Source organism: Belonocnema kinseyi, chromosome 2 (genome assembly GCF_010883055.1).
Source record: "Belonocnema kinseyi isolate 2016_QV_RU_SX_M_011 chromosome 2, B_treatae_v1, whole genome shotgun sequence".
Lineage (NCBI taxonomy): Eukaryota > Metazoa > Arthropoda > Insecta > Hymenoptera > Cynipidae > Belonocnema > Belonocnema kinseyi.
In genome coordinates, this window is record NC_046658.1 from 183,296,086 (window position 1) to 183,308,501 (window position 12,416).

At 28.1% G+C, this 12,416-nt stretch overlaps 1 protein-coding gene across 1 annotated transcript in view; it reads left to right on the forward strand.

Moving 5' to 3' along the window:
- The first annotated feature begins 267 nt into the window (after positions 1 to 267).
- The window catches only part of LOC117167961 (LIM homeobox transcription factor 1-beta-like), a 35,161-nt gene continuing 23,012 nt past the window's right edge, over positions 268 to 12,416 (forward strand). The window contains exons 1-2 of the mRNA XM_033353231.1: positions 268 to 376; positions 6,378 to 6,812. Coding sequence (XP_033209122.1) covers positions 268 to 376; positions 6,378 to 6,812 — 544 coding nt within the window. The remainder of the gene's footprint in view (positions 377 to 6,377; positions 6,813 to 12,416) is intronic.

The following is a 12,416-nucleotide window of genomic DNA, read 5'->3' on the forward strand; positions in this document are numbered from 1 at the left end:
TTAAATTCATAAATCCAAAAATTTTTCATTTCTTCGAGTGATACAAAACCTTCTGTGTTTCATCCTTAACCTATTTGGCATTTAGTCTCTGACATTTCTTCATCAATATTCGGATTTTGAGTTTCGGTGTGGCCTGGAAAAAAATGGCGGAAGGATTCTTCAACTGTTGGTTCAGTTAGTGAACTGGAATTTATTGTGTTAAAGTGGAAGTTGTTATAGTGTTGTTACTTTTGTCGAACTTGGGATTATCGTTAAAGGATTGGCAGAATGTTAGAGCACTTGGCAGCTAATACGTGGAATCAAGGAGATTCTAATCAGAGTATTGCTTCTGGACCACCCATCCAGTTTCGACAAGTTGCTAATAATAATGTAGAAGGTGAATATTTTGAGATTTTTTTGGTACCATACATTAAACCATTTTTTGGGATGAAAGTGATAGGGAGGAGTGAGGCTCAGCCAACAGTGTGAGGCTTAGTCGATAGTGGGGCTAAGTCGATAGTGGGGTTAATTCGATAGTGGGGCTAAGTCGACAGTGGGGCTAATACGACACTTGTTTTTTTTTTTTTTTTTAAGAAAAATATAAATCGTGTGAACTTGGTTCTTTAGTGAAAGTGGGCCCTAATGCTTTAACTTTATCGACAGAGTTTCGTGGAATTCTGCATAACATGGAAAATGTTAGGACAATAATGTATTTTTGGAGTTCAAGCGTTTTTTTTTCAATGTTTGTGGAAAATTCCATTTTTTCTATTTTATATTACGTCCAGTATAATCAGTATAAAAAATTAACGCGTGGGGTTAAGTCGACATTGAGTACGTCATCTTGCCTGAAAGATACACACAAATACGCACACACACACATACGTCCTTACATATATGCATACATAGATATAGATACACACATCCATGTATCCATAAATCCATACAGACATACATAAAGTCATACATACACCCATCCATACACCCATAAACACAAGCATACAACAGACATACATACAGACAGACATCCAGACTTTTTCATTATAGGATGACAATTTAAAAAAAAATTTGTTTGACAACGTATTAGGCAATAATTAATAAACAAAGCATCGTATTTGAAAATCATCACTAATATTGTGTAGCTAACTAAATTCTACATACAACCATGCCCAATAATTTGTTAAAGAAAATCTTTTTTTTTATTAAAAAGTGACAACAACAAAAAGTATCGGCTCAGCTCCAATATCCTCTATTTATATTTGAGTATTTTGTTGCAAATTCATTTTTGTAGTTGAAAATTATTTTCTTCTACTCAATATTTAACTATTAAATTTTCTAATGTCAATTTATCTTTTTTAATTCAAAATTCTACTGTTTGGTTAAAAATGCGTCCTTTTGGTTGAAAATGATTTTTTTTTCTTGAAAATTCAACTTTTTGGTTAGAAAATGTATCGTTTAATTATTTTCACTGACAAAAAAAGCATTTTAATAGATGAGTCAGTCAGTATTTATGACTGAATCAATCAGTATATGGAATTGACTGATTTGCCTGCTATAATAAAATAGTAATATAATATCTAAATTAAGATTCCTAATTAAAATCCTATATTTCAATAAATAGTTTAAATCAAACATAAATGACTGATTAAAACATTAAATATTATGGATTAGATCAATCAAAATAACTGATTTAATCATTGAAATTGGCTGATTGCACCATTCAAAATGACTTTGTTTAGATCATTTAAAATCACTGATTCGGTCAATGGATCCGTGGTTTTTTAAAATTATTATTACAATTATTATAAATCCACTGACCGAATCAGTAGTTTTAAATGATCTAAAAAAAATCATTTTGAATTGTGTAATCAGCCAATTTCAATAATTGAATCAATTATTTTGATTGATCTAATTAATAACATTTAATGTGTTAATCAGTCATTTATGTTTGATTTAAATCATTTAATAAAATATAGGAATTTAATTAGGAATCTTAATTTAGAAATAATATTACTATTATTAAAAACACTACATAATTTTGATAATTAGTTTTATAATTATTATTCAACTATTTTTTTTTAGAAACTTTAACTACTTGATTGAAATGTATTATTTTTTTTATTGAAAATTCATATTCCTGTTTGAGAAATCAACTAATGGCTTAAGATTAAAGTATTCTTTTAAAATTAAATATTTAATGCAAAAATTAAATTTAAAAAAAATCATATTTAAGGTTGAAAATTCAATTGTTTTTGTATTTAATTCGTCTATTCGCCTTGAATTTAAAAAAATTTAATTATTCATGTATTATGTTGAAAACTGTGTTTTTGTAGAAAAGCAATATTCTTTGTTGAAATTTCATCTATTTAGGTACAAAATGCTACTCTTTCTTCTAAAATTAATATTTTTTGTTTTAGCATTCAAATTTTTGTCAAAAATTCGTATCTTTTGTTAAATGAACTAGTTTGTAACCAATTCATTTTTTGGTAGGCTCAAGTATCATCATGTTAGTTTAAAATTTAACTATTTGGTTATAAATTAATTTTTTGTAAAAAAATTGGTTTAATTGCGTTAAATTCAGCTGGTTGTAAATTCATTTTTTCTATCAGTTGAAAAATAATTTTGGTTGATGCTTCATTATTTTAGTTAAAAATTCGTTTTTTTTTACTTTAAAATTTTACATGAAAACTCATCTGTTCGGTTGAAAATTCAATTATTTTTCTAAGAATCTGTTCTTTTTGGATGAGAATTTTAAGAAAGAATTTTTGTTACTGAAAATGTAACAAGGCTATTTTTGGTTTAAAATCTATATTTTAAATTGATAATTGATTGTTGATGGTTAAAAATTCGCCTTTTTAGGTAAAAAAGTTATCGTTTTTGATTCAAAATGCAACTGCTTATTTGAAAATTTATCTTTTTTGGTCAAGGTTTCAACTATTTTGTTGAGAATTTGTCGTTTTGGGTTGAATTTTACCGTTTTTTGTTTACAATTAAAACCTTTTTTTTAATATTAACTATTATATGTATTGTTGAGGATTCATATTTTTTGTAAAATCAACTACTTCGTTTAAAGTTGAGCTTCTTTATTGTAAAAAAATAATTTTATAAGATTGAAGAATTATCCTTTTTTCAATTTAATCATTAAGACCGTAAATTAAATTTTTTGTTGCAAATTTAACTGCTTTATGGAAAATTGGTCTTTTTGGCTTGAAAATTCGGCACCCCGTAGAAACGTAAACTATTTAGTACAACATTATATTGTTTTGTAGAAAATTAGTTTTTTTTCGTTAACTTGAAAATTAATTCTGCTCAATGGAAATGTTACTTGAAAAATTAACTTGTTTGAAAATCAACTTTTTTCTTAAAAGTTTATATTTTTGGTTGATCATTCAGTTAGTTTGGCAGAAAATTAAACTATCAGGTTAAAAATTAAACTCTTCACTTGAAAATTTAATAATTTTGTTGCAAGTCTGTTATTTTAGTTAAAAATTAATTCAGCTATTCTAATTTTGGTTTGAAAATGGTTGCCCTTACAAGATAAATATTTAATTATTTGGTTCTAATTTAGGTAGAAAATTAAACTTATTTGCTGAAAACTTATCATTTTAGTAGGGGATTCAACAATTTTTATTAATTCGTCTTTTTTAGTAGAATTCGTCCGGTTTAAAAATTCGTTTTTTTTCGCTGAAAATTATATATTTTTTAAACTGAAAATTGAAGTAATCAATTTTTGGTTAAAAAAAAATCTTGTTTAGTTGAAAATTGAATTATTCAGTTAAAAATTCATGTTTTCTGATTGATAATTCTTCTTTTTCGGTTTAAAAGATATTTGTTTTCTAAAAAATTGGACTTTTGAGCTTCAAAAGTTAGCTCGTTGGTTGAAAATTCGTCTACTTCTGTGAAAAAATATTCTTTTCGGTCGAAATTTCAACTTTTTAGGTTAAAAATTCAGCTATTTAGTAGACCAAATTAACTATTCTTTTGAAAATTTAATTATTATGTTAAAAAATTAACTATTTTGTCTAATTGGTCTCTTTTTAGTGAAAATTCAACTGTTTTGTTGAAAATTAGTTTTTTTATAGCAGAGTCATCTTTTATGGTAGAGAAGTTATCTGTCTCGGCTAAAAATTAAGCTTTCTATCAAAAATTCAACTCTTCAGGTTAAACATTCAATTTTTCGGGTATCTTTCGTTTGAATTAAGTTATTTTGCTAGACATGTTTTTATTGTTTGAAAATTAAATTTTTATTAAAAATTAATTTTTTTACCTAAAAACTTAGTAATTTCATTTTAGGTTGGAAATTGTTCTTTATCAAGTTGAAAATTGATATACTATTTGGATGAAAATTTTTCTAATTATAGGTAGAAAATTAATCTTACATGTTGAAAATTCATCATTTTGGCTAAGAATTTAACTATTTTGTTAAAAATTTGTTTTATTTCTTCAAATTTTACTGTTAGAGAATTCAATATTATTTTTCTTGATAATTAGTTCTTTCATTTAAAATTTAACCCTCTACCGCCCACAGTGACATATATGTAACGTTTGGAAGACTTAAGTTTTTTTAAATATGACTTTGAGACGAACAGCAATTTTTAACGCAAGGATTTACATGAAAGTCAGGACGGTAATGAGCTAGAATTTTAGTTTTGTATGCACTCCGCCATAGGAATAATATGCCTAAATATCTCAAATTTCAGAAAAAACAAGTTTTAAGGGCGGTAGGGTGTTAACTATTCCATTTTTGGTCAAAACTAATCTTTTTTTAATTGAAAATTCAACTATTTTATTGAAAATGCAAGTAATTTGTTCAAAATTGATTTTTGTGGGTTAAAAGTTTAGATATTTGGCACAAAATCAACTTTTTTAAAAAGTTTAATTATTTTACGGATCAGTTTACTACAATCACTAAAGTTTGTGAGGCAAATAAATATACAAATGTTAAAAATCTTTAATACTATAGATAGAGATATGGCGCTTCCTGCATTTAGACAACGACTTTAAAATATTCGATTTTTTAGTCTAGCATCTCGAAAGGATAACTGATTTAATCTGAAATAGGCAGAACAAGCGCACTTTATCCGCCCGCAGAGCGGCCGTAAAATAGGACTTTATTGTACCGCGAAGAAGTGAGTGAGAAGTGAAAGAAAATTGAAAGAAGAGATAAAATCAAGTATCGTTCTCCAGAAAAAGAGCTATTTCTCTGCCTATTTGAGATAAAGTATCGTATACACCGTGGCATTAAAATTGTTTCAAACTCGGATACAGTTTAACTTTGCTGCCTAGATATATAATCTACTATTTTGCGTCAATAAATGTTTCGCGGTACTGTCCTATACTTTAACATCAACTTTTGAATATCCATTTTTCTTCTCTTTAATAATGAACTAGTGAAGTCTCACTGATTTCTAGTGAAATCTCACTGATTTCTAGTGAAATCTCACTGATTTATAGTAAAATCTCACTAGTTGAAGCAGCCAGAAGTGTGTCACTGACAATCAGTGAGATATCACTAGGTTGATCAGTGAAGCTAGCTGAATATTCCTGTACAGGAACCTCGGAGGATCCTGAAAACGATTCTGCACGCAAACTTGCACAGCTAACCTTGACGGTTCCTTTGAAGGCATTTGACGACAGAAGCTGTACATGATCCTGGAAAGAAACTTGTACCAACAAAGGAAATACTTATGATCATGCACAGGTTTCTGTGCAGGGTCCTTTGTGAAGCAAATTTATGCGCGGAGACCTGTACAGATACTCATGTCACTTACAGCTACAAAGTTGCTTTCTTTTTATTCCCTTGAAGGTCAAACTTACTAACTAGAGAGAAGAGCCACTGTCGAACCCTCAGCACCTTTGCAGGTTCACCTGCAGGATCCTAAAAAAGTTCCTGTACATGAAATTGCGTTAAAATTACTCTGTGAAGGTACCTGTACAGGGCCATTCAAAGGTTCGCTTGTATACAGGCTGATACAGGTTCCTTTGCAGGATCATGTAGAGGTTCCTTCACCAAATTCCTGTACGGGATCCATCAAGATTACTTGTACAGGTTTCGTGTGCAGGTTCATGTCCAGAAACATGTCCAGGATCCTCCGAAGTTCCTGTACAGGAATTCTTAGATGGGGAATACAGCTACTAGTTTATTCAGTGAGTTTTACTAATTATTCAGTACCAGTAGTCAGCTGGTCATCCCAATTGTCCCAAATGTTTCTAACACAAATACAAGTACACAGTTTCATTTGGCTTTACTGGTATATTCATTAAATCCGTTTTAGTTGAGATTCTTACTGGTTGAACCAGTCAAATTCAGAAAATCACTGGTTCACCAGTAACAAATCGAAATACTATGAATCTTGATTTAAAAAACACTTGATTCAAAAAATGGTTTAAATCTGTTTCAGAAACGACGGTATCAGTGAAAACGGAAGCTGGCACAACAGAACCAACCTGTGCTGGTTGCGGTCATGGAATCGTGGACCGGTACTTGATGAGAGTACGCGATGAGATGAGAGTTGACAGAAGTTATCACGAAGACTGCCTTACATGTGCCGCGTGTGGTACAATTTTAACACAATCTTGTTTTATTCGAAACCTAAAACTTTATTGTCGTGCTGACTATGAACAAATATTTGGTGTCAAGTGCGCGCGGTGTAGTATTAGGATTAGTGGCAAGGACCTTGTGATGAGGGCTGCAGATTTAGTTTTTCACATACATTGTTTCGGATGCTGTATGTGTGGGCAACCCTTACCCACGGGGGCACATTTCATCCTTCGTCAAGGTCAACCTGTTTGCAGGCGAGATTTCGAGCATGAGATGTACATCAATAGTCCGCAAGGTTGGTCCAATTATTAATAAATAATTATTTCATTTTTCACCATTCTACCACAATTTTATTTGTATTCTGCCGGCGAAAATGATTTATTTTGCTAGCCCGAGCGGAATTCAGAATCACTGATGACTTTAAAACACGATAATTTGGTTGGAAATCAAGCTAAACATTTTTGTTTAAGAATGATTACAAAGCTAACAAATATCCCTGTAGAATCTTGTTTTGTTTAACTGGCTATGGGCTTGCGAAAATTTTTCTTTTATCTGAACGTTTGGTCAGGGGAGAGGAAAACTGCAGAAAACCACCTCCCGAGCCAGCAGAAAGTAGGGTCAAAGAAACGTCCGTGGATACATTGACTTTCAGAAGACAGTTTTTATCAGATTTGACCTTTTTCTCAATGATGTATTTATCAAAAAATGTGTTTAATACCAACTCAAGTGTTTAAAAAATTCATTGAACTTTTTATTTATAAATAAGTGGTTGAAAATTATTTCGTTGGGATTATAAGCGATTCTTAACTTGGTTTATACTAAATATGAGCAATTTTTAAACAAAAAGAGTTTCTTGTTTGAATTAATGTTTAAAAAATGAGTTTTTATTTTCTAAACAAATTTCATGAACAATTATCCAAATCAGGTGTTGATTATTAAATAAGTGAAGTTTGTTTTATACGGAATCGATCATCTATTACTTGGAAATGACACCCAAATATCATATTTGGTCATCCAATAAAAATGCATGAATGTTTAAATAATCTTAATTAACAAATACACTGTTTGACTATTTTTGGACGTATAAACTTGGTTCATTCGACGCATTCAACTTTAAATAACCAACTCCTAAATTTTTAAAGATATTTCTATGGCAATGAACAATTTTTATTGTTAAAAACAATTGTTTAAACTGATTTTCATCATGCTATGTATCAACATATAAATTTTCGCGGAACTGCAAGACAATTAAGTAGAAATGACTGTTTTCTACGAATATATAACATTTAATTCTTGTTGAAAGAAATTTAGTTAACAAATGCATTATTTGACTATTTTTCAGCATTTAAACTTTGTTTTTTAAAAGTAATTAACTGTTAATAATAAAATTTGAAACTTTTTTTGACACTTTGTTAATCATCCACTATTGTTATTTTTATTAGAAATTTTATAAACAAATTTTTCTCTTATGATGCATTTATTAACTAAAAATGGTGTTTTTCTTTGTGGAATATACGGAAATCTACTCAGCAATAATTCGTTAAAAATGCAATTTTATTTATAAAAATATATCTGCTTGAAAGTTTGTTTAAACAATCATTGTTACAATGAAAATTGTTTATTTCAATCGAAAGTTACGAAAGTACTCCTAATCATTACGGACAGTTATCGAAATTGACATACATCAGTATCATGTTGATAACATTTTTTTAAGATCGTTATAAACAAATAAGTCAAAAAAGTAAGTCTTCCTGTATAAACGATATTTACGTACTTCAAATGTGTATTATAAGGCAAAAATCTGTGCGTAAAGCTATTTAGATAGAACATGAAAAGATAAAGACCATTTGTTAATTTTCTAAACAAATTTTATAAACAAATGCAAAACTTCCACACTTTTAAATAGATTAGTTTCGCTTTTTTACAGAAAGAACAATAAATATATTTCTCTGAGCTTTTTTGTGCAATTCTATGACGTTAGACAATAACTTTTAATTGTTTAAACAAAATTGGACAGCAAATTAATAATAAAGTCATTTTTCTCAATGCAGAATTAATTTTTTTTCAAAAAATCGACCGTATATATGTTGAAAATGCTTTTTGCTGAGATACTTGCTTATTGAAATTGTTTTTGTTTGATTGTAATTGTTTAAACAAACTAAATAAATAAATGGTTTCTTCCGGCATTTTATAACATTAAAATTTTTTTTAAGGAAACAGTTCCTAATATCTTGCCAGTAGAACTATTTTGATATGTTTTACTTTTAACTAGCAATTTGTAATTGTTGTTCAAAAATTTAATAAAAAAATGTTTAATTTGGCCATTTTTCCTTAGATAGATTTCGTTTCTTTAGCATAACTAATTCCAATTGTTATAACCAGAATTGGTATTTTAACTGTGGTATTTTGCTGTTAGATAACAATGTATTATTTATAATTCCAAGCTATACTTATAAAAACTTGTTAAAATTATAATTATTTCCTGCCAGGTATATAGTATTGAAATAAAGAGACATTGTTTAAAAGTTTTAATCGATTCCATAAAAAAATAAGGTGTATTCATTAAAAAACAGCCTGAAACACATGTAAATATAGCTTAAGCCCGAAAATTATATTTTGTTTGAATTATTTGTTTATAAAAATTAAATCTTCTCTTCTGATACTGCTGGAAGTTATTTTCCATCAGTTTACGCAGTAATTAAAGTATTTTCGTATAATTCTGATAACTTTCTACAAAATAGCATTGTTTAAAAAAAATGTCTTTGTGGAAAAAAAATTTGAGTAACTTTTTAAAAAACGTGCCTTACAAAAATTGGTTGAAAATGGTACAAGTTCGGATTTAAAAAATCCAAATCTGTTAAACTGTTTTGGCTAAAAGTTTGTCCACGGACACAGTATTTCACGCCACCGCACAGTGGGGCAAAAAAATATCCGTGAACACATTTATTTTCAGAAGGAAATTATTATCCAATTAAACATTGTTTTAAATGGAAGCTAATAAAATTTCGCATCGAACAGTTATGGCCGATTTTTAAATTTTGGTTTATTTGTTTATCTATTTAATAACAAAAATGGAAAAAAATGACTTTTGATGTATACCGGTTTTTGAAAAATGCTTTGATTTAATGAAAAAGACCTAAACAACTTAAAGCAACTATTCAAAACAGATGTCCAATAGCTATGCAAATATTAAAAAATTTATTTAATTCGTTGTAAACAAATAATTATTTGAAAATTGTTCCATGGGGATTGGCGGCGATTTGTTACATGAATCACACTAAATTTGAACACTTTGTGGACAAAAAGAGCTTTTTAATTAAATAAATAAAAGTTAATAAATAATTTGTTATTTCAAAATAAATTTTTATAAACAAGTATCCATTTCAGATATTTTTGATGGAATAAATAAAGTTTTTCTGTATAGAATCGATCACATTTTACTTGAAAATAAAAACTAAGTACAATATTTGAACACTTGATGAAAATTAATAATTTTCTAAACTGCCTTAATTAACAAATGCGTTACTTGGCTATTTCTGGCGGTAAAAAATTGATTTTTCGATTCATTTTTCAACTATTAATTTTTTACCTGAACTTAAGTAACAAATGCATCATTTGACTATTTTTTAGCATTTAAACTTTTTTTTTGTGTAATCAAATGTTAATAACACGTTGTTTACCTTTTTTTAATAGTTCGATAACGATCCACTTTTTTTATTTTTATTAAAAATTTAATTAACGAAGTCACATAATTAATAAATCATCAATTTTTAGCAGCTTATGGCAAGGAATTATTGTTAAGTAATTTTAATACTTTTTAATAAAAATAAAAATAATGGATCGTTATCGAACTATCAAAAAAAGTTAACAAATGTTTTATCGACAGTTTATTATACACAAAAAAATAAATTTATATCTTAAACAATAGCCAAATAATGCATTTGTCAATTAAGTTTCCTTAAACTTTTATCAAATGTTATCTATTCATAGCAAATAAAATCATTCCAAATAACTGGCTGTTAATTCCGTGAAAAAAATGGTATTTTATTTATAAATACATAAAATGTTAAAAATTGGATTAAGCAATTGTTGTTTACAAAAATAAATAGTCTCTCATAAAAATATTCTTAAAAATGTATAAATTATTTATTTACAGCTAATTGCCACGAAAAAATGAAGTTTGTACATTCAAAAATAGCCAAATAGTGAATTTGTTAATTAAGGTAGTTTAAACAATTATTAAATTTTATTTTGTGAAAAAATATGATACTTAGGTTTTATTTCCCTCGAAACAATTTTCATTCACTTATTTGTTTATATAATGTTCAATACATCTTTTAACATTCCATTGCTATCAGACATCTTTTTTGGATAGTTGCTTTCAGTTTTCTAGGTATTTTTGATTAAATCAAAGCATTTTTTTTAACAGTATACTTCAAAAGTCAACTTTTTTTTATTTTTGTTATTAAATAAACAAAAAATATATAATAATTTTTGTTAGCTTTCATTTTAAAAAAAGTTAAAATCTGATCTGGATTAAATTATCGATAAGATTTGAAATAGCGCATTCTGTAAATTTTAGACTTCTTGTACAATTTTCCTAGATCGTGTCACAAGTTTAAGTCGAGGTACAAAATTCGAGAAATTCTCGAATTTTTGTAAAAAATTCTCACGTGATATATCCGACGGTAATGTACAAAATAATTAATTGGCTCTTATTTATTCTGATATTGTATGAAAAATCGTTTATTTTTAAGCGTGACTCAACACACTAGCCTGTCCGAAAGCGTTTGAAAATTAAGAAATTAAAAACTTTTAATAAAAATTTATAAACATTTTTAATTTAAATTATAATATGAGGAAAATAGTTATAAAAACAGAACTATAGAAGTGAAGATGACAGGAAATGTAATATAAATATAAACAATATAAAAAAGCAATCAATCAAGGTTGGTTAATTATCCAGAGGCGATGAAGACAGGTCATCTTATCGATTTTCACTATGGGTAGCCCATTGATGATGGCAATTATTTCGCAAAAATACTAAAATTTGATTTTATCATTTACGTAAAAGTGTTTGCATAATAGTCAAATTTACCCTTATTATTTATGTGAAATTGTTTGCATAAATAACAAAAAAATGATGTAAAAAGGTCCGTTTTTCGATTCAAAAGTTTAAATACGTGATTATTATAAATCATTGGATTCTTTCTGCTCTATATTAGAGGCTTCTTCTGAAGAATATTAATCTCCAAGTAGGTCAGAAAGCATCCAATGGTTTTGAATAATTTTTTTTTCTTATTTTGGATTCAAAAAGAGGAATTTTTAGACACCCATTTTTTCTTTGTTATTTATGTAAATTGTTTGCATAAATAATAAAAAATAAGAGTGTACACAATATAAATTGTAAAATGCACGCTTATATATAATTTGCGGACATATACATGCACATTAACAAAAATGGCCCCAAGTATAGTTGACGATGCGATGACCTGTCTTTTGTCTCAGATCGTTAATTGACGGACCTTGATGACTGATGACATCATTTCGGGGGCAAGTCACATTGCAGCCAGACATCAGCCTCGTGATGGTCATCGGAAACGAAAAATGATGCTTCTCTTGTTCTGTGAGTAATTATAAATTTCGAGTAAATTCACAAGAAGAATGCTTTTTCAAGATTTTAGAAACGAACATTTATAATTTTGGAAATAATTTGGCTTTCTTCAACGGTTAAAAAATTTTAACTTATATAGACTTACACAAATATTATCATTATCTTACGTCTCATACATTTTTGTATATTATTATTATTATTATTATTACACCATTAAGCCATTTCCCTTTCGGGGTAGGCGTGACTCACTCGGCAGGGGAAAGGAGTAGTGTGTGGATGGGATAG